The following is a 23,406-nucleotide window of genomic DNA, read 5'->3' on the forward strand; positions in this document are numbered from 1 at the left end:
AAAAAAAAAAAAGACAATTACAGGCCAATATCCCTGATGAACATAGATGTTAAAATCTTCAACAAAATATAAGCAAATCCAATCCAGCAACATATTAAAAAGATCATACACCATAACCAAGTGGGATTTACTTTAGGGATGCAAGGCTGAAACAATATTTACAAATCAATAAGTGTGATACATCACATAAACAAATTGAAAGACAAACAGTCACATGATCATATCAATCAATTCAGGAAGAGCATTCAACAAATTCCAACACCAATTTTGATAAAAACTCTCAGGAAAGTGGAACTATTATTATTTTAACATAATGAAAGCCATTTATGACAAACTGACAACCAACATCATACTCAATGGGCAAAAACTAAAACCATTTTCCTTAAGAACAGGAACAAGACAGGGTTGCCCACTTTCATCATTCTTGTTCAACCTAGTACTGGAAGTCCTAGCCTCAGCAATCAGGCACTAAAAGAAATCAAAGGCATCCAAATTGGAAAGGAAGAAGTAAAACTCTCATTATTCGCAGATGACATATTGTACAAAGAAAACCATAAAGACTCCATAAAAAACTACTAAGTTCAATAAATGAATTAGGCAATGGAGCAAGCTACAAAATTAACAGAGAAATTGATGGCATTTTTATACACCAATAAAGATATCTCAGAAAGAGAAACTAAAATAACAATCCCATTTACCATTGCAACAAAAAAATTAAGATATTTAGGAATAAACTTAACCAAGGATGTAAAAAACCTGTACTGGGAAAACTACAGAATGTTGAAAAAAGAGACAGATGAAGATATAAACAACTGGAAGAATATACCATGTTCATGGAATGGTACAATAAACATCATTAAAATGTCCATACTACTCAAAACTATCTATAAATTCAAAGCAAACCCCATTAAAATACCAATGACATATTTCACAGATCTAGAACAAACACTCCAAAAATTTACATGGAACCAAAAAGAGACCCAGAACATGTGCGGCAATCTTCAGAAAGAAGAACAAAGTTGGAGGAATCACAATACCAGATATAAAGTTATACTACAAAGCCACTGTTCTCAAAACATCCTGGTATTGGCACAAGAACAGGCATATGGGTCAATGAAACAGAACAGAGAACCCAGAAATCGACCCAAGACATTATGCTCAATTAATATTTGACAAAGGAGGCAAGAGCATACAATGGAGTAAAGAAAGTCTCTTCAATAAATTGTATTGGGAAAACTGGACAGGTACTGCAAAAAAATGAAACTAGACCACCAACTCACACCATATACAAGAATAAACTCAAATTGGATTAAAAAAAACACAAAACCTTAAATGTAAGTTGTGAAGCTACTAATATCTTAGAAGAATCCATAGGCAGAAAAATATCAGACATCTCTCATAGCAATATGTTTACCAATATATTCCTAGGAAAATGGAAACCAGAAGAAAATAAACAAATTGGTATACATCAAGACAGAAAGCTTCTGCACACTAAACCCAACCATCAACAAAAAGAGAAGAGAGCCCACTGCATGGGAGAATACATTTGCCAATCATACATGTAATAAGGGGTTCATCTCCAAAATATATAGGGAACTCATACAACTTAACAAAAGGAAGACAAAAAATCCAATTTAAAAATGGGCAAAGGACCTAAATAGACATTAATCCAAAGTAGACATACAGAAGGCCAAGTGGCATTTGAAAAGTTGCTTAAAGTCACTAATAATCCAAGAGATGCACATCAAAACAACAATGAAGTATCATCTCACACCTGTCAGAATGGCTATCATCAACAAATCAACAAACTCCAAGTGTTGATGAGGAGGTGGAGAAAAGGGAACCCAAGTACACTGCTGGTGGGAATGCAGACTGGTGCAACCTCTGTAGAAAACAGTATGGAGTTTACTATCCTAAGAAATATGAAACACCAATCAAAAAGAATATATGCACACCTATGTTCATAGCAGCACAATTTACAACAGCTAAGATTTGGAAACAGCCCAAGTGCCCATTAGCAGATGAGTGGTTAAAAAAAAACATTTACACAATGGAATACTACATAGCTGTAATAAAGAAAGAACTCTTTTCATTTGCAACAGCATGGGTGTTCCTGGAGAGTATTATGCATGTATACATATTTGCATAACCCATGGACACTGACAGTAGGATGATGAAGGCCTGGGGTAGGGGGCGGGGCAGGCTAGAAGAGGTCAATGGGGAAATAAAGAGGACATACATAATACTTGCAACAATAAAGATTTAAAAATAAAATTAAAAAAACACAAAAACTGTATATGAAATATAAACAAGTATTTAAAGTTAAAAAATGAATATTACACAATACAATACTATGCAGCTGTAAAAAAAAAAAAGAAGAAGAAGAATATCTTACCCTTGAGACAGCATTGAGAGACCTGGCAAGCATTAAGCTAAGTGAAATAAGCCAATCAGAGAAAGACAAGTATCACATGATCTCACTCATATGTGAAATCTAATGAACAAAACAAACTGATGAACAAAATAGATCCAGAGACACAGAAGCATGGAACAGACAGATGAATCTCAGAGGGAAGATGAGGATGGAGAGAGGTGTGGGGAGAAATTAGCCAAAGAGCTTATATGCATGTATGCATAACCCATGGACACAGGTAATAGTGTGGAAGAGGACTGTGGGTAGGGTGGAGAAGGTCAATGGGGAAAAAAAGGGAACATTTGTAATATTTTCAACAATAAGGATAAATTAATTTAAAAAACCTCATATATCTCAACACCAAAAAAATAATCTAATTTCCCGGGCAGAGGAAATGTACAGACACTTCTCCCAAAAACACACACAAATGGCCACAGATATATGAAAAGATGCTCAACTTCATTAGATATTAGGTAAATGCAAATAAAAAAAAACTACAATGAGATACCACCTCATCCCGGTTAGAATGGCTATTATCAACAGGACAAGTAGTAACAGGACTTGGGGAGGTTGTGAAGATAAAGAAACCCTCATTCACTGCTCATGGAAATGTAAACTGGTACAGCCACTATGGAAAACAGAGGTTCTTTTAAAAATTAAGAATAAAGTTATCGTATGACCCAACAACCCCTCTTCAAATTATCAACCTGAAATTTTTGAACATTTATTCTCAAAGTCACATGTACCCCTATGCCATTGCAGCATTGTTCATGGTGGCCAAGACATGGAAATAGCCAAAGTTTACTTCAGTAGATAAAGGTGTGGTACATATATGCAGTAGAATACTATTCATCCATAAGAAAAGATTAAATATTTCCATTGGAGACAACATGGATGGACCTTGAGAATGTCATGCTAAATGAAATAAGTCAGACAGAAATGTTGAAGAATCATATTATTTCATTTATATGTGGGATATAAAACTGAAAGCAAGAAATGAACAAACAAGAAAAGCAAACAAACCAAAGTTCATAGACACAGACAACATGTACAGTGGTTACCAGAAGAAAGGTGGGTAGTAAAGAGCAAAGTTGGTCTAATATATAACCCATGGACACAGATAGGTGATGGAAGATGATTTGACTTTGAGTTGTGGGCACACAATGCAATATGAAAGTCATGTATCATAGAAATATACATTTGAAACCTATATAATCTTATTAACCAAGGTAACTCAAATACACTTAATACAAATAAAAAAATAAAAACAAAAAATAAAAATGTAATATACCTTAATGTATAACCAACCATAGAATTCTATGTTATTTTTATTTATTTTTAAGTAACTAGAAAAATATTTAGAGATTGTGTAACATCATTGATCTCATTTTACAGATAAACATGCATATTTTTGAGATTTAGCTACTTAATGAAACACTTAGGTAATAGATCCCATGTCATAAAACAGTTTTTGTTTTTTTGTTGTTGTTTCATGAAACATTTGACTGGCGGATGTTGAAATCAAGGGTGGTTCTTATAAAGGCATAATCCAGGGCCTATGTGAGTCAGAGAAAAAATACCTGAGGGAAGTCACGGTGCTAGACTTTGCACAGGATGTCTCCATCTGAATGAAAGTCCATCCATACACATATTAGAGAGTAATTTTGTCTCCATATATTTATTTTAATCACTTGTTATTTGGATGGCTTGCGACATCCTATGACCCAAGTTAATGAGGGCTCTGGACAAGTGGGACCAAGAATTGCTCCTTCGAGGCTATTAGCAAGGAGAGGTTTCCAGTGTATGGTTCAGCTGTTAAAGACTTCACTAAGATGCCAGGCAGGTGTCAGTATTTAGCATATCTATTTTTCTCCTGTGAAAATATTAGCCCCTGTAAGCTATAGAGTTCACTTAGGATAACAGTGGTCTAGATATCCTGTGAGTTGCAGCCTGGTTGCCAAGCACCTTTTCCCTTGTCTAATACCACCTCCCACCTCTGAACAACTGCTGCATTAAACAAGGGTGCCCTGGGCCCAGTGTGATGTTCTGATCTACCTTCTACTTTCACGTGTGCATTCAGAGTAAACTCCTTCATTACCTTCCCTCACAGAGTGAAAATACTAAGCCATGAATATGGTATAAAGTAAAACCACAAGCCAATTAACTTTATATCGTGTTTCACAAAGCATAAACAGAGCAATCATCCTCTATTCCCTCCCTAATTGAATATCTGAAAACTGTATCAAGTAAGTGGACATGTTCTGCATACACCTAGCATGATTGTGACCATCTGCAGCACAGCCCATCCCTCAGCAGCTACATCCCCCTTTCTGACATGACTCTATGGAATTAGGAGGATATGGGTTTTCTTTTCTATGTCTCACATAGATCTCGTAATATGTTATACTTTCACTAGTGGCCCAGTGCACGAAATTCATGCACATTAAAAGGGAATTATTTACTTATTTATTTATTTTTTTAATATATTTTATTGATTTTTTACAGAGAGGAAAGGAGAGGGACAGAGAGCTAGAAACATCAATGAGAGAGAAACATCGACCAGCTGCCTCTTGCACATCCCCCACCGGGGATGTGCCCGCAACCAATGTACATGCCCTTGACTGGAATCGAACCTGGGACCCTTCAGTCCGCAGACTGACGCTCTATCCACTGAGCCAAACCGGTTTCGACTAAAAGGGAATTATTTAGAGGAAACATTTTAATATTGCTATTTTCTCTTTCTTTATAATAGAAGTGTTAGAAATGAGAGAAAATTAGTAAAATGTATATGAAAATCTCCCTCCTGTCAGAGTCTGGGGCATGCAGTGGGAGCCAGAGTCAAGTCCCTGCCCACACACGTGCACCTCAAAATCGCAGGAGACCCAGACCCGGCCAGCCCCATCCCCACTGGGCGAGACCCAGCCCTTCCCACCCTCATCAAGCCCCACCAGGTGGGGGGTACAGCTTGAGGTCCCCCATCAAGCCCTGCTGGGCGGGGGGCATGGTCTGAGGTCCCCTGTCAAGCCCCACCTGGCAGGGGGTGTGGCCTGAGGTCCCTGCCCAGCCAGGCGCCACACAGCCTCAGGTCCCTGCTGATCGGCCATTACAGTGTCACTGCATGATGACCATTTGCATATTAGCTATTTATTATTAGGACTAGAGGCCTGGTGCATGAAATTCGTGCACTGGGGTGGGGGGGTGTCCCTCAGACCAGCCTGCACCCTCTCCAATATGGGACCCCTCAGGAGATATCCGACTGCCGGTTTAGGCTCAGCAGTCGGACATCCCTCTCACAATCCAGGACTACTGGCTCCTAACCTTTCACCTGCCTGCCTGCCTGATTTTCCCTAACTGCTTCTGCCTGCCAGCCTGATCACTCCCTAATCGCTCCCCTGCCAGCCTTATTGATGCCTAACTGCTCCCCTGCCAGCCCGATCACCCCCATCTGCCCTTCCCTGCTGGCCATCTTGTGGTGGCCATATTGTGACGATGTGGGGCAGCCATCTTGTGATGAAGCGAGGGCGCAAGGGCCACCTAGGCTTTTATTAGTATAGATACCCTCTCCTAGTTCTCTTCCTTTGCTATTTTTCTCTGCCTAGATCATCTCTAAACACCTTTCCTTTTCAATCTCCCAATGTGACATGAAGTAGCATCTAAAGTAATATCTGAAAATATTTGATTTTAAGTATTTAGATTAATTATATTTTTAAACATAAAGGTGACTAAGATGTCCTCTTTTTTATTTTCAGTCATCATACATATTGAAACAAATAACAAATATGAAATTAAGAACAGCCTTGGACAGAAGATTTACTTTGTCACCGAGGATAGTAATTTCTGTACCCGAAATACTTGTGGGGCTCACCGGCCTTTTACCATGAGGATTCTTGATCTTATGGGCCGAGAGGTCATAACTCTGGAGAGACCATTAAGATGTACCAGCTGTTGTTGTTGCCCCTGCTGCCTTCAGGAGGTCAGTGAGCATTTACCCAGGTAATATGTAAAGTAGTTCAACAAGAATTATCACCCTTTTGCCCTAGCTGGTTTGGCTCAGTGGATAGAGTGTTGGCCTGGGGACTGAAAGGTCCCGAGTTTGATTCCAGTCAAGGCCACATGCCCAGGTTGTGGGCTCGATCCACAGTAAGATGCATGCAGGAGGCAGCCAATCAGTGATTATCTCTCATCATTGATGATTCTATCTTTCTCTCCTTCTCCCTTCCTCTCTGAAATCAATAAAAATATATTTAAAAAAAAAGAATTATCACCCTTTCATTGAACCTGTATAATCAAATGAGATTTTCTAAAAATTAGTCCATGAACTATTGTTTTATGCTTGAGAGTAATTGGGAGAGGAAAGATGGCAGGTGAAAAATAGTGACTCTGCTCAGAGTCAGACTTCAGGGAGAGTTGAGAAGATAAGGCCCTTATTTTATTTTTTTTTAATTTCATTATTGATTAAGGTATTACATATGTGTCCTTATTCCCCCATTATCCCACCCCTCCTTCATGCCCCCACCCCCCTGTTGTCTGTGTCCATTGATTAGGATTATATGCATGCATATAAGTCCTTTAGTTGATCTCACCCCCTTATCCCCACCGTTCCCTACCTTCCCTGAGGTTTGATGTTCTGATTGATGTTTCTCTGTCTCTGGATCTTTTTTTGTTCATCAGTTTATGTGGTTCATTATATTCCACAAATGAGTGAGATCATGTGATATTTATCTTTCTTGCCTGGCTTATTTCACTTAGCATAATGCTCTCCATCTCCATCCATGTTGTTGCAAAAGGTAAGAACTCCTTCTTTTTTACTGCAGCGTAGTATTCCATTGTGTAGATGTACCACAGTATTTTAATCCAATCATCTGCTGATGGGCACTGAGGCTGTTTTTAAATCTTAGTTATGGTGAATAGTGCTGCTCTGAACATAGGGGTGCATATATCCTTTCTGATTGGTGTTTCTGGTTTCTTGGGATATATTCCTAGAAGTGGGATCACTGGGTCAAATGGGAGTTCCATTTTTAGTTTTTTGAGGAAACTCCATACCGTTCTCCACAGTGGCTGCACCAGTCTGCCTTCCCACCAGCCGTGCACGAGGGTTCCTTTTTCTCCGCATCCTCGCCAACACTTGTCGTTTGTTGATTTGTTGATGATAGCCATTCTGACAGGTGTGAGATGGTACTGCATTGTCGTTTTGATTTGCATCTCTCTGATGATTAGTGACTTTGAACAGGTTTTCATATGTCTCTTGGCCTTCCTTCTGACTTCTTTCGAAAAGTATCTATTTAGGTCAGTTGCCCATTTTTTCATTGGGTTGTTTATCTTCCTTTTGTTAAGTTGTATGAGTTCCCTGTAAATGTTGGAGATTAAACCCTTATAGTTGATATCATTGGCAAATATGTTCTCCCATACGGTGGGCTTTCTTGTTGTTTTATTGATGGTTTTCTTTGCTATGCAAAAGCTTTTTGATGTAGTCCCATTTGTTTATTTTCTCTTTAGTTTCCATTGCCCTAGGAGCAGTATCAATGAAGAAATTGCTTCAGCATATGTCTGAGATTTCTCTGCCTGTGGATTCCTCTAGTATTTTTATGGTTTCCCGTCATATGTTTAAGTTCTTGATCCATTTTGAGTTTATTTTTCTGTATGGTGTAAGTTGGTGGTCTAGTTTGATATTTTTTGCATGTATCTGTCCAAGTTTCCCAACACCATTTATTGAAGAGACTCTCTTGACTCCATTGTACGTTCATGCCTCCTTTGACAAATACTAATTGAGAATAGTGGCTTGGGTCGATTTCTGGGTTCTCTATTCTATTCCATTGATCTATATGTCTGTTCTTGTACCAGTACCAGGCAGGTTTGACAACAGTGACTTTGTAATACAGCTTGATATCTGGTATTGAGATCCCACCTGCTTTGTTTTTCTTTCTCAGGATTGCTGTAGCTATTTGGGATCTTTTTTATTCCAGATGAATTTTTGGAAAGTTCTTTCTAGGTCTGTGAAATATCCCGTTGGTATTTTAATGGGAAGTGCATTGAATTTGTAGATTGCTTTGGGTAGTATGGACATTTTGATGATGTTGATTCTACCAATCCATGAACATGGTATGTTCTTCCATCAGTTTATGTCTTCCTCTATCTTCTTTTTCAGTGTCCTTTAATTTTCCAGGTATAAGTATTTTACCTCCTTAGTTAAGTTTATTCCTAGTTATCTTAATGTTTTTGGTGCGATGGTAAATGGGATTGCTTTTTTAGTCTCACTTTTTGTAAGTTCATTATTGCTGTATAGAAATGCTATAGATTTCTTGGCATTGATTTTGTATCCTGCTGCATTGCCAAATTTGTTTATTAAGTCTAATAATTTTTGATGGAGTCTTTAGGGGTTTCTATGTACAGTATCATGTCATCTGCAAATAAGGACAGCTTTATTTCTTATTTTCCAATTTGGATGCCTTTTATTTCTTCTTCTTGTATGATCGCTATGGCTAGTACTTCCAGCACTATGTTGAACAGGAGTGGTGAGAGTGGGCATCCCTGTCCTATTCCTGTTCTTAGGGGAAATGGTTTTAGTTTTTGCCCATTGAGTATGATGTTGGCTGTGGGTTTGTCATATATGGCTTTTATTATGTTGAGGTATGATCCTTCTATTCCCACATTGCTGAGAGTTTTTGTCAAGAAAGGGTGTTGGATTTTGTCAAATGCTTTTTCTGCATCAATTGATATGACTATGTGATTTTTATTTCTCAATTTGTTTATGTGATGGATCACATTTATTGATTTGCAGATATTGTGCCATCCTTGCATTCTTGGGATAAATCCTACTTGGTCATGATCATTCTGATGTACTGCTGGATCCAATTTGCTAGAATTTTGTTGAGGATTTTGGTATCTATGTTCATGAGGGATATTGGTCTGTAATTCTCTTTCATTGTCTTATTTTTATCTGGTTTTGGTATTAGGGTGATGTTGGCTTCATATAAGGAGCTCATAAGTGTTCCTTCCTCTTGAATTTTCTGGAATAGTCTGAGGAGGATAGGTTTTAATTCTTCCTTGAATGTTTGGTAAATCTCCCCTGTGAATCCATCTGGCCCTGGGCTTTTGTTTGCTGGAAGGTTTTTGATGACTGCTTCAATTTCTTCCATAGTTATCAGCCAATTGAGATTTTTGGAATCTTCCTGAGTGAGTTTTGGAAGGTTTTATTTTTCTAGGAATGTATCCATTTCCTCCAGGTTGTCTAGTTTGTTAGAATAGAGTTGTTCATAGTATTTTTTAACAATTCTTTGTATTTCTGTGGGGTCTGTTGTTATTTCGCCTCTTTCATTTCTGATTTTGTTTATTTGGGTCCTCTCTCTTTGCTTCTTGGTGAGCCTGGCTAGAGGTTCATCAATCTTCTTTATTCTTTCGAAGAACCAGCTCTTGGTTTCATTGATCTTTTGTATTTTTTTTTTTTTTTGGTCTCTATGTCATTCATTTCTCTTCTGATCTTTATTATTATTTCCTTCCTTCTGCTCACTGTAGGCTTTTCTTGTTGCTCTCCTTCTAATTCTTAGAGTTGTTGAGTTAGATGATTTATTACCTTTTTTCTTGTTTTTTTGAGGTAGGCCTGTAGAGCTATAAACTTCCCTCTCAGGACTGCTTTCATTTTGTCCCATAGCAATTGCATGGTTGTGTTTTTATTGTCATTAGTTTCTAGGATGTTTTTAATTTCTTCTTTGATCTCATTGATAGCCCAATCATTGTTTAATAGCATTCTATTCAGCTTCCATGTGTTTGAATTTTTTGGAATGTTTTTATTGTAGTTTATTTCTAATATTATGCCATTGTGGTCTGAGAAATTGGTTGATATGATTTCAATCTTTTTGAATTTGGGGAGACTTTGCTTGTGGCCCAATATATGGTCTATTTTTGAAAATGTTCCTTGTGCACTTGAGAAAAACGTATATTTCTTGGTTTTGGGGTGAAATGTTCTGAAGATGTCAATTAGGTCCATCTAATCTAGTGAATCATATAGCAGTTTCTTTGCTGATTTTTTTGTCTAGAGGATTTATCCAGTGATGTCAGTGGTGTATTAAAGTCCCCTACTATGATTGTATTGTTGTCGATTTCTCCCATGATATATTCCAGGAGTTTTTTTTATGTATTTGAGTGCTCCTGCATAGGGTGCATATATGTTTATCAGGGTTATATCCACTTGTTGTATCAATCCCTTTATTATTATGAAGTGGCCTTACTTATCTCTTGTTATGGCCTTTACTTTGAGCTCTATTTTTTTCAGCTATGTACTGCTACCCCAGATTTTTTTTTTTTTCATTTCCATTTGCCTGAATGATGTTTTTCCATCCCTTCACTTTTAGTGTGTATGAGTCCCTTTTTCTGAGGTGGGTGTCTTGTAGACAGCATATATATGGGTCGTGTTTTTTTTATCCATTCAGCCACTCAATGTCTTTTGATTGGAGCATTTAGTCCATTTACATTTAAAGTTATTATTGAAAGGTACTTGTTTGTAGCCATTTTTATTTTTTGTGTCTGTGTTCCTTTTTACCTTTTTATTTCTTCTTTTTACACCAGTCCCTTTAGCATTTCTTGCATTGCTGGCTTGGTAGTGATAAACTCCCTTAGCATTTTGTTTTTGTTTTGTTTTTTCTTTTTTGTCTGTGAAGCTCCTTATTTCCCCTTCAATTCTGAATGATAGTCTTGCTGGATAGAGTATTATTGGATTCAGTCCCTTGGTTTGCATCACTTTGTAAATTTCCTTCCATTATTTTCTGGCCTGATGTGTTTCTGTTGAGAAATAATTTGATAATCTAATGGGAGCTCCCTTGTATGTAACTTTCTGTCTCTCTCTTGCAGCCTTTAAGATTCTCTCTTTGTCCTGAATATTTGCCATCGTAATTATGTGTCTTGGTGTGGGTCTTTTGGGGTTCATCCTGTTTGGGACTCTCTGTGATTGTGTGACTTTTTTCTTCCCCAAATCTGGGAAGTTTTCTGACATTATTTCTTCAAATAGATCTTCTAACCCTTGTTCCTCTTCCTGTCATTCTGGCACCCCTATTATTCATACGTTGCTTTGTTTCATGTTGTCCTATAGCTCCCTTAGGCTCTCCTCCTGTCTTTTAATTTTTTTCTTCAATTGCAATTCAGTTTGGCTGTGTTTTGCTTCCCGGTCTTGTAATTCGGTCCTCTGCTTCTCCTAGTTTACTGTTGAAACTTTCCATGGTGTTTTTTATTGCAGCTATATCACTCTTCATTTCTTCTTGATTCTTACATAAGGTGTTGATTTTTCCTTCCATCCAGTTTATGAACTCTATAACCCTTATTCTAAATTCTTTTTCTGACATATGCATGCCTCTGTTTCATTTAGCTGCTTTTCTGGTGATTCCTCCTTTTCTTTCCTTTGGGGATATCTTTGTCTGCCCATTTTTGGTCTCACCGATTGATCTAGATGTCGAGCCATGCAGGGGCTGCTCCTTTGGTGGCAGTGGCTTCTCAGGCTGCGATTGCTCCTCTGGCGGTCACCGTAGCAGCTGCTTCTCAGTTGTCAGCGGCTCCTCTAGTGGGTGCTGTTCGCAGCAGTGGTGCCTCCTCTGGCTGGTGGGGGAGGCTGCTCGTATCACTGCTGTTCCTTGGATGGGGGTGGGTGTTTATGAGGTTGCTGCTCCTCAGATGGGGACAGGCTGCTTGTGTCCGCTGCTCCTTTGACGGGGGCTGGCTGCTCACGTGGCTGCTGCACTTGGGACAGGGGCGGACTGCTCGCATGGCTGCTGTTCTTTAGATGGGGTCTGTATGCATGCTGCTGCTATTCCTCAGATGGAACGGGCTGCTCATGATGCCGCCGCTCCTTGGACAGGTGCAGGTTGCTTGCAGGGCTGCTGCTCCTCATATGGGTGCAGGTTGCTTGTGCAGCTGCTTCTCTTCAGAAGGGCGAGCCGTCTGCTTGTGCGCCTGCTGCTCCTCACTTGGGAGTGAGCTGCATGTGCTGTTGATGCTCCTTGGACAGGGAAAGGCCGCTCACCCAGTTCCTTCTCGTTGGACAGGTGCAGGCTGCATATGGGTACTGCTCCTCGGACCAGTGCAGACTGCACAAGGCTGCTGCTCCTTGGACGTGGGTGGTCTGCTTATGTGGCTGCTGCTTCCAGATTGGGGGAGGCTGCTCGTGTGGCTGCTGCTCCTCAGAAGGGGGCGGGCTGCTCACACAGCTGCTGCTCCTCAGATGTGGGCAGGTGGCTTGTGTGTCTGTTGCTCCTCAGCAGGGTGTGAGCTGCTCCCACAGGTGCTGCTCCTCGGATAGGGGCAGGCAAGGCCCTTACTTTAAATAACCATTAGAGGTCTGGCTAAAGCCAGAGGAAGGCACCACAGAGAATATCCTAGAATACAATTCCAGGAGCAAGTGTACAGAAGAATGAGGAAAAGAACAGACATGTTCACCTCACAATTTTGGCTAAACCTATTATGGAAGAAACCTAGGAGATACCACCTTTGAGAAATCTCAACTCCTATGTTCTTAAGTTCCCCATTTAAAATAATTAATATATTTGAGCACCTGTAGTAGGTATATGCTAGGTGTGTGTATCTTCTGCTCTATAAAGACCAGGTGTCTATTTCATATTACTTGTCAGCTCACTAGTACAGAACATGGATCTCAGGGGAGGCACCAGGGAACAGAGAGCATACAGGAAAGTTGGCTTTTGTCTGTATCCTCACTGGCCTGAGACCAGCCCTGCCTGGTCAGTAATTCCAGACAAGTAGCTGTGAGACCAGGTCACAGACCAAGGCACAGGCACATAGATATTTGAAGTCTAAGACTGCTTTTATTTTCAAAGATAACTGATGTTATTCCTACTGAATTATGTTGTGATTTGTCATTTAGGTTAGGTATAACAGTATCCATAGGAATATCTGAGAAAAAACTGAGAGTTTGGTGGCATATGCTCTGAATGTAAAGAGCACATTGACAGACATTATACTATTGACCTTAGAAAATAGTTTAGGACGATGTCAATTACACATGAGCATGCTGAAGAACTCCCTAGGTCACCCCGCTAATAGCAGAGCCAAGATTCCAGGCTCCAGTTCCTTTCCATTATAGAGCCATTGCCACTCAGATTTGAAAATTGCACCAGCAATCAGGATTCTAATTCAGACATCTAAACCACTGTTTTTATAGGAATTTGAAAAAAGAGTTTCTTAATAATTTCAACATGTTTCATAAACATGAAAATTTTTTAATGTACAGGTCAGGGGAGCAGTGCTTAAGAGTGGAGTCTATGCATGCAGCCTGTCCCAAGTGTGTGACTCATCTTGTCTACTTTGCAGCTAGGGAATCTGATACAAGTTAGTTAACTCTCTGTTCTTCAGTTACTTTATCCATAAATAGAAATAATAATACCAATCTGGTGTTTGTCGTCAATTAAGTATTGCATAGTATAGTATCTTTTACTTAGAAGTCAGCAAAGGAGCTGAATAGACATTTTTCCAAAGAAGTAATACAAGTGGCTCAAAGATGTTTGAAAAAGTGTTCAACAGCCCTAACTGGTTTTGCTCAGTGGATAGAGCGTCAGCCTGCAGACTCAAGGGTCCCAGGTTCGATTCCAGTCAAGGGCATGTACCTTGGTTGCGGGCACATCCCCAGTAGGGGATGTGCAGGAGGCAACAGATTGATGTTTCTCTCTCATCGATGTTTCTAACTCTCTCTCCCTCTCCCTTCCTCTCTTTAAAAAATCAATAAAATATATTTTAAAAAGTAAAAAAGTGTTCAACATAACTAATAATTAAGAAAATTAAAACCAAAACCACTATGAGATGTCACATTACCCCTGTTAGAATGGCTGTTATCCAAAAACAAGACATAATTTGGCAAGGGTGTGAAGATAAGGGAACACTCATACACTGTTGGTAGGAATATTAATTGTTACAGGCATTATGAAAAAAAGCATGTGATCACCAATCCCTCTTCTGGATATATATGCAAAGGAAATGAGATCAGGTTTTCAAAGAGATATTTACATTTCCATGTTAATTGCAGCATCAATTGCAATAAATAAGATATGGAAATAACCTAAATTCTGGTTGATAGAGTCATGTGTTAGAAACATGATATAGATATAGATCTATAGATATATACAATGGGATATTATTCAGCCAAATAAAAGAAAAAAAAAAAAAAAACCTTGCCATTGAGACAACATGGATGCACCTAGAGGCCATTGTGCTGAGGGAAACAGGTAAGACAGAAACAGACAAATGCAATATGGTATCACTTACATATGGAATCTAAAAACAAAAAAACTAACTCATCAAAACAGAGATTTAAATAGTGGTTGCCTGGGACTCGGGAGAGGATAGGGAAATGTTGGACAAACTACACCAACATTTAGTTATAAGAAGAATAAGCCCTGAGGCTCAAATGTACAGCATAGTGAGAATAGTTAATAATACTATGCTGTATACTTAAAATTTGCTAAGAGAGTAGATCTCAAGCATCACTATATGAGGTTACTGATGTGTTAACTAACCTGATTGTGATAGTCATTTCATAATGTATATGTATATCAAATCATCACATTGTACACTTTAAATATATTACAATTGTACTTGTCAATTATACCTCAATAAAGCTGGAAAAGAAGATTATTGCCCATTCCAAAAAAAGCACTTAGTAAATGAAAGCTCTTATTAGACATGAGTGATGATGATGATGATGGCAATGATTACACATTATATATATATTCTTTTGCAGATAAAAATCTATGCTCCTCCTGGTACACCAATAGGTTATATTATTCAGACCAAGCACCCATATCTGCCTAAGTTTACAATTCAAAATGATAATAAAAAGGATATATTAAGAATTATCGGTCCATTTTTTGCATGCAAATGTTGTGGAGATGTTGATTTTGAGGTAAGAGATATCATAATTTTTATAGGATTTGAGGTAAGAGATGTGATAATTTTTATAGGATTTCCTTACATTTTTCAAATGTAGGGAAAATATAATTTTGTGAGAGGTTATAAATATATATTAAAAAATGTGTATCCTAATTCTCAAGCGGGAGACAATGTGCTCATATATATTTAACTTTGGTCAGAAAGGAAGTTATTCATCTCATAGAGCTTCAATATTGATTATGCTAAGTGGAAAAAAGAAAAATGGAACCCTGAACTCAAATAAATATAAACAAAACAACTAATATTTCAACATGGTAGTTTCTTTATAGAGGTCCTATTTTGAATAGAACGTTAGCCTTGTCATCTAACCTTTGTCTGACTGACAAAGCCTGTGATCCTTCCTTAGTCTGAAACATAGGCTGCCAGTGCACTTGGCCCTCTTCAGAAGGTCTGACATCTTTGAGTTCCTATGAAAAGTCCAATTATGCAAAGAGAGTTTTCAGAAATATAGTGTAAGATGTGCTACCCAGTTATGCTTCTTTGTGGTCTCTCCTTTACCTTTGTATTAAATTTGATTGTTAGAAACCACAATATATCTGTATACTTACTACATGGAGCAATTTCATCACAACAGTTTTCCATTGTTTGGTGTAGCCTTAAGCCCAAATTATTTAGTAGCAAATATTTAAAAATCAGGAAATTTTATAAGCTAATCTTGACATGATTCTCTTGGACAATTATAAAAATCTGTTAAACTGGGCTCCCATTTTCACAGAAGGGGAAAAAATATCCTACAACTAACTGAGCATGGATGTCCCCTTATAATAAGACTAGAGGCCCAGTGCGTGAATTTTTGCACAGGTGGGGGCCGGGCCTGTCGAGAGAAGGAGACAGCGGGAGGTAGGTCAGCTGGCCAGCCCCAATTGGGGCTTATCAGGGCTAGGTCAGCTGTGGGGAGGGGCCACAGGTGGTTAGCCAGCCAGCCCTGCCCCTAATTGGGGTGGGGTGGCCGATATGGGGTGGGGCCATGTGGGAGGAGGGGCTTCAGGAGGTTGGCCAGCTGGCCCCGCCCCTTTTTGGGGTAGGGGGGGCAATCAGGTGCAGGGCTGGCCAGGGGGAGGGGCTTCAGGCCGATCAGGGAGGTGGGGGCCCCTCTCTACCCTCTCCTTTACAATTAAATTAGGAATTTTGAGTATGAGGGACCACATTGGGGGTGGGCCCTGCCAGTGGGAAGGGCTGCGGGAGGTCTGGCCAGCCCCACCCCCAGATCAGGCTGGTTCGCTGGCTGCAGTAGGCATCATAGTGACTGGTCATTCTGGTCGTTACAGCATTTCAGTCACTGGCTTTTTATATATATAGATGTGAGAACTCTGCCACTTTCTCAACTTCAGTAGGCTTCCCAATATTCCCTTCATTTTTTATATTACTTGGCTGACTTCCCCAGTTATGTGATTTTTCAATTCTTCTGTTAGACCCTGGTTATGTAAAGATTAATTATTTCCTTCATGGATTTAATAGGCTCATGACAGAAATGGACAATTCTAAGAAGACACAAATAATGTAAAGGCTATTTTTAAAAAATGTATCTTTATTGTTGGAAGTATTACAGATGTCTCCTTTTTTTTCCCCACTGACCCCCTTCACCCTGCACCCACCCACCAAGTCTTCACTGCACTATTGTCTGTGTCCATGGGTTAGGCATATATGCATATAAATTATCTGATGAATCTCTTTTCATCCCCCATGTGGAATATTTATAATGTTTATGTTTGTGTGTCTGTAATATGTATGTGTAAGAACTTTATATAAATTTATGTATAATAATCATTCCTTATGTAGGAAATGGCATACTTATCAAAGATCCAGAGGAGTGGAAATATAATTACTCATTCGGGGAACAATATTAACAGAAGTTTAGCTGTCATGTATTTATCTTGAATAAATTGGTGAAACACTAAAAAAATTGTGAAATTATTATAATTAATGCTAAGGAATTTAGATTTCATCGAGCATACCTTTGCAATAGAATCCTTATAGCATTTATTATATGTAATAAATTAACTTCTATGCATCTAGAATGATGCTAACTAGGTACCATCTTTCAGAGATTTGAGAAATGATCATTTGAGTCAATTTATTTTTTATATCAAACAAAATAGACTCTATTTTTTGTTTTCTTTTTTAACTCTATTTTTTTTTATTGTTGACACTATTACAGATCCATTTTCCCCTCCTTTGCCCACCTCCACCCAGTCCCTTACCCTCTGGCCACCACCAAACTGCTGTCTGTATGTATGGGTTATACATACATGTTCTTTGGCTAAGTCATTCACCTTCTTTCAATCAGTCCCCTCTCTACCCTCTCCTTGACACTTAAATTAGGAATTTTGAGTATGAGGGACCACAATGGGATATGTACTACATCATGGTGTCAGTGGTTATGAAAACTTGGAGTAGAAAATAGATAAAAGCCTGAACACAGCAGGGGTCGTTCTATGGGAAGAAATAACTCAGAGATATTTTATAAATATACTAGAGGTCCAGAACGCATGAAAATCATGTGTGAGTAGCTAGCTTCCACTTGCCTCAGCAGGCCACCCCACCCATCTCCACTGGTAGCTCGCACTCTGCCCTCCACCACTAGTAGCTGTCCACTGCTGATATCTCTCTGCTGCTAGTAGCTCTCTGCCATGTGTAGCTTGCACCCTGCCCCACCCACCACAGGCCTTTTATGATATAGATTGAATGGAACTGTCTCATGAATTTTATGTCAATTGAGAATGAAAAAACATCTGGAGATGAATCTGATGTCAGAGAATTAAGAAGCTGAAATAATGTGTTTGGCAATGATAAAAATCTTGAAGGAGAAACAGTTGAGTTTCTCCTTCAAGCTAGTGATTTTTATTTGAGTCATGTTGAGTTTTAGGTATGTAGAGAAAAATATTGGGGAGTTTTCAGCATACACATAGTAGTTGAAGCCATGAGGCGATTATCCCAAGGGTGAGGAGAAGACAATAGATTCTCATATACATCCTGTAGAGATGATAAGGGTATCTGTCTCCTTCCAGGACTCTTGGTAAGGGAAAAACATGTACACATTAAACTGATATCCCAATCCAGACCCCTCTATGAATTTGAAATCTGAATTCACACCATTATCATGGTAGTTCAGGAATCTCAACACATAGAAATATATCCTGAGTGGCAGGATCAAATGAGAAAGCATACTAGAAGGAGATTAATCACCAAGGACACCTTCTATTCTTACAGGGGCGGGGAGACCTGTCTTTACATGAACATATTTTAAAATTACATAATTCTCTAGGAACCAATCCAAGAACAAACTGCATGTAATAAAATAGTCTGCAAGCATACAAGAAACACCTAAATAAACAGTAAAGGGACTAAACAAAAAAGGAAAGAATGAGACCAATAATAAAGGACAGGACGATTTGAAGATAAACCAAATAGAACCTCTGAAAATGAAAAATAGTCATTAATATAACCTCATTGGAAAGGTTGAGCTGCAAATTAGATACAGGTGAAGAGAACTGGGTTATCCATACATGGAAAATAAACAGGTGGGGAAGGAATTATAATTTGAAGGGACAAAATAAAACTGAAGGGAGATAGAAGAAAAAACTATTCTTGCATATGTCAAAGAGGAGCTACAGTGAAAGAGAATGCACTGAGATGCTATTCAAAGAGATGAATGACAGGAAGTTGCTAACTTGATACCATGCACCCTCAGATTCAGAAAGTACAAGGAGTTCTGTGTGTGAAAAAACAAAACAAAACTAAACTAACACTCATATATAGCTAAGGTAAACAGGAAACTTCAAATTAAAAAAGAAAATATAAAATATGCAACTGTGGGGTTCCAATCAAGATGGTGGTATAAGTAAACATGGTACTTGAATCCTCCCTCAATCATATCAAAATTATAACTAAACTAGAAGACTAGCATCAGTTTCAAGGGGATATGTCCTGATATGGCTGTTCAAGTTGAGGCGTGTCCCCCCTTAACCCATGTGTGATGGGTCCAACCTCGCTCTGCAGTCCAAACAGCAGTCTCTGTGATAAGCAACACAGGTAGGGTTCTTCCCAGGAAGGTTCCAACTTGCTTCCCTTCCAAATCTTGATTAGAACAAACATAGTCTTCCAGTCAATGGTGATGAACCAGAAACTCAAGAGGGCTTTGGTTCAGGAGGCCTTCTAACCGTACTTTCTCATTTGATCTTTTAGTCTTGGTAAAATTCGGAAGGCCCTTCTTTGCCTTGCTGAATATTGAAGGCTTTACTTAGGTTTTGAGTCCCACAGGGACTCCAAGGTTTGGAAATCTTACACTGCTGGAAGCACACCAGGGCCAGCCAGGTACTCCCTTTCCCAGATAGCCATAGCATTTCATTTCTGTATGCTCTTGATCTCTTTCAGGTTTTTTTTTTTTCTTTTACAGGCTGGTCCTTTCCTTCAACAGAGAGCACAGTCAGTCTCCTCTTGAGTGACTAGACTTTTATTATTAATATATTTATAATTATTACTGAAAAGCTTTATCACAAATTATTTTAGTTATATTTATTTATTATATCTTAACAATTTTGAGATTTTAAAGCCAATTATTACCTAAAGCATTTTCTTGACCAATAACCATGATTGCCCTTTCTGTTCAAGGAAAGGACATACTAATCTGGCTGGGAGTCGTGTGCCCCTGAGCAAGAACTGCCATTTTCATGGAAGCATTAATCTTGTTACCCAACCCAGCCTGCATAGCTTACTTCCTTATGTATTGGTCTAATTTAGTTCAAAAATATTTCTTTTTAGGGAGAGAGTATATCTTTGTGTCACATCAGGACCCTTGAGATGTCACAAAGCTGTCTCAGTTAAATTCTCAAAATATTACATTTGGAAAAGCTGTCAAATATACCCAATTTAAATATTAAAAGTTAAACCAGTTGTAACATTAAAGATTTGGTCTTGACCACAGAATGAATTATTTTCAATTTGGCTATTAAATTTTCTATTTTAGTAATGTCACAGATACGATATATTTTAATGTCTCAGAGAAAAAGCTGGGAGGACACGCCTACCATCGCCCATTTTCTTGCTGCGGGTTCAGGAGCGGCAAGCTGTGCCCACCCATAGCCTCAGTTCCACTTCCGCCAGCCTGCACATGTTTGTGACGTCACAGGCTGGCGCCAGACCACCTGGTCCCCTGTAATACTGACACTGACTACTGAATGGTTAATGGACATGATGCTGGGCACGGCTTTGCAAATTCCTCCACCCTGTCCCTTTCAGAGCACCCGCGTAAGTTTCACGAGTGTGCCTTTTATTCTGCAGCTTATAAATCTAAAAGCCATTTTCAAAGCTGCCTTAGAATCTTAAAATCTTAACCCAGCACAGCAAAATGACCTTTGGTTCTGAGTGGCACAAAGCCTACAGAGAGGGTTCCCTATATTAATAAACCAGAGGAGAGCAAACTAAAGTCCCTAAAAGATAGAAAGTCAACATTACATTACAGACATAAAGACAGAAATCTCATAAGCTAAGAGTTTCTGGTGGGCCAACACAGTGCCAGGGAGAGCAGGATGAATCCCCAAGAATAAGGATTCATGGCAGCTGCTGGGACATCCTGCAATCTCTATCATGTGTTCAGTCTCACCTCACATAACTGGGCTTCCCCAAAATAGGACTTGCCCCATCTTTAAACAAATTAAACAAACAACAAAGAGACATAAAACATCAATAAACACTCTCATACAGGCACGCGCCACACTGAAAGTTTACACCACAGAGCAATGTCTTCTGTCCCTGGTTCGGGGCATTGCCTCTCCCCAGAACCTCAGCATTCTCCCAATAAACTATTTCATGGGAATGTATTCCCTAGGCCTAGAATTTCTGTTTCCCATCCTTGGCAGGTCCCTTGTGACTATGTACTCAACCCCCCATATTAGAGATTTCTCATACTTCCCAAGATCTGATTCATCCCTCTCTGGCCACTTCCCTCGCAGGAGAATGGAACCACAGATCAGAACTCCACACTCAATTTATGTCCAACACACATCCCAGTCACTTATGCCCGACCTCCGAGGACACCCAATCACCAAAACAGCACTCAGTCCAGTTCCCACATTGGCTCATGCATGAGGTCACCTGATTGCCACAGGTCTTGCTTGGGCCCTTCCTGCTTTGCTGGCTGACTCTTGATCCTGAACTCATAGTCAGCCCAGGGGAGATGGCTGTCCCTCCTCACCAAGGCCACTGCATTTTGGCAGTGGTGTGCACCTCCTCAGGAAAGGGTTCCAATTTTCCTATAATGACAAATGGTATCCTAGATGAGCCCCCAGATTGTAAAAAATAAGGGGAGCCCCCCAATTCAGGGGTCCTTGTAGAACACAAAACATACTCGGGAGCCAGGCAGCAAGGCAAACATCATTACTTCTACACAGGAGGGTGTGCACACATGGTCTGTAAGCATGTGCACACTGAGCAGGCTATCTGCTTGGCTTTATAATCCCTGACGCATGTGACCAGTCCCTTACTCTTGATTGGAGCTGTCTAAACTGTTCTTTGACAGAAAGATGATTTGTTTATTCTCACATAGTTCATTACCATGAAAACAGTACTACAAGAAATGTTAAAGGATCTTCTTTAAGAAGAAGAAAAAAGGTTAAAAATATGATAATAAAATGACAATAAATACATACCTATCAATAATTACTTTAAGCACAAATGGATGAAATGCTCCAATCAGAAGACATACAGTGGCTGAATGGAAAACAAAACAAGACCCTTACAAATGCTGTCTACAAGACACTTGCTGCAGATCAAAAGACACACACAATGAAAGTAAAAGGATGGAAAAAGATATTTCATAAAAATGGAAATAAACAAAAGCTGGGGTAGCAATAGTTACACCACACAAAATAGACCTAAAAAATAAAAATAAAATAAATGGCCAAACAGAACAGAAACAGACTCATAGATACAGAGAATATTTTGATAGTTCCCAGATGGGAGAGGTGTTGGGAGTATGGGAGAAAAAGGTGAAAGGATTAAGAAGTATAAGTTGTTACAAAATGTCATGGGGATATAAAGTACAACATAGGGAGAGGATAGTCAGTAATCTATACTAATAAAAGCTTAGGTAGGCCTCGCACCCTTGCATCATCACAAGATGGCCACCACAAGATGGCCACCACAAGATGGCCACCAGGGGAGGGCAGTTGGGGCTATCAGGTCTGTAGGGGAGGGCAGTTGGGGACGAGATCAGGCCGGCAGGGGAGGACAGTTGGGGGTGACCACGCTGCTAGGGGAGGGTAGTTGGGGGCTATCAGGTCGCCAGGGGAGGGCAGTTGGGGGCCATTGGGCTGGCAGGGGAGCAGTTAGGCATCAATCAGGCTGGAAGGGGAGTGGTTAAGGGGTAATCAGGCTGGCAGGCAGAAGCAGTTAGGGGCAATCAGGCAGGCAGGCAGGCGAGTGGTTAAGAGCCAGCAGTTCCTGATTGTGAGGAGGATGTCTGACTTCCAGTTTAGGCCTGATCCCTAATTGGAGAGGGTGCAGGCTGGGCTGAGGGACACCCCCCAAGTGTACGAATTTCATGCACCGGACCTCTAGTATTCTAATAACTACAAACAGTGTCAGATGGTACTAGATCTACTGGGGTGATCACTTAGTAAGTTATATAATGTCTAATCACTAGCTCATACACCTGAAACTAATTAAATATTGTATGTCAACTATAATTAAAATAAATTATTTTAAAATAAATTAATATAAAGGAATAAGCCTTAGCTACCTTGACTCAGTGGATAGAGCATCAGCCTGTGGACTAAAGGTCCTAGGTTTGATTCCGGTCAAGTGCACATACCCTGGTTGTGGGCTCAATCCCCAGTGGGGGGCATGCAGGAAGCAGCCAATCAATGATTCTCTCTCATCATTGATATTTCTATCTATCTCTCCCTCTCTCTTCCTCTCTGAAATCAATAAAAAATATATATTTTTAAAAAGTGAATAAGACTAGCCAATACAGACAGCAGCTCTAGTCACAATAGCCAAAAGTAGAAACAATCCAAATGTCCATCAACAAATGAATAAACAAACTGTAATCCTAT

General features: G+C 39.4%; 1 protein-coding gene across 2 annotated transcripts in view; it reads left to right on the forward strand.

The window, feature by feature from the left end:
- LOC103303596 (phospholipid scramblase 2-like) overlaps positions 1-23,406 on the forward strand; it is a 101,552-nt gene that overhangs the window by 61,178 nt on the left and 16,968 nt on the right. The window contains exons 5-6 of one of the 2 annotated variants that reach the window (XM_054714118.1): positions 6,163-6,386; positions 15,144-15,305. In XM_054714118.1, the coding sequence (XP_054570093.1) occupies positions 6,163-6,386; positions 15,144-15,305 (386 nt within the window). The remainder of the gene's footprint in view (positions 1-6,162; positions 6,387-15,143; positions 15,306-23,406) is intronic. The other variant, XM_054714119.1, reaches the window with a different exon arrangement.

This window comes from Eptesicus fuscus, chromosome 3 (genome assembly GCF_027574615.1).
Source record: "Eptesicus fuscus isolate TK198812 chromosome 3, DD_ASM_mEF_20220401, whole genome shotgun sequence".
NCBI lineage: Eukaryota > Metazoa > Chordata > Mammalia > Chiroptera > Vespertilionidae > Eptesicus > Eptesicus fuscus.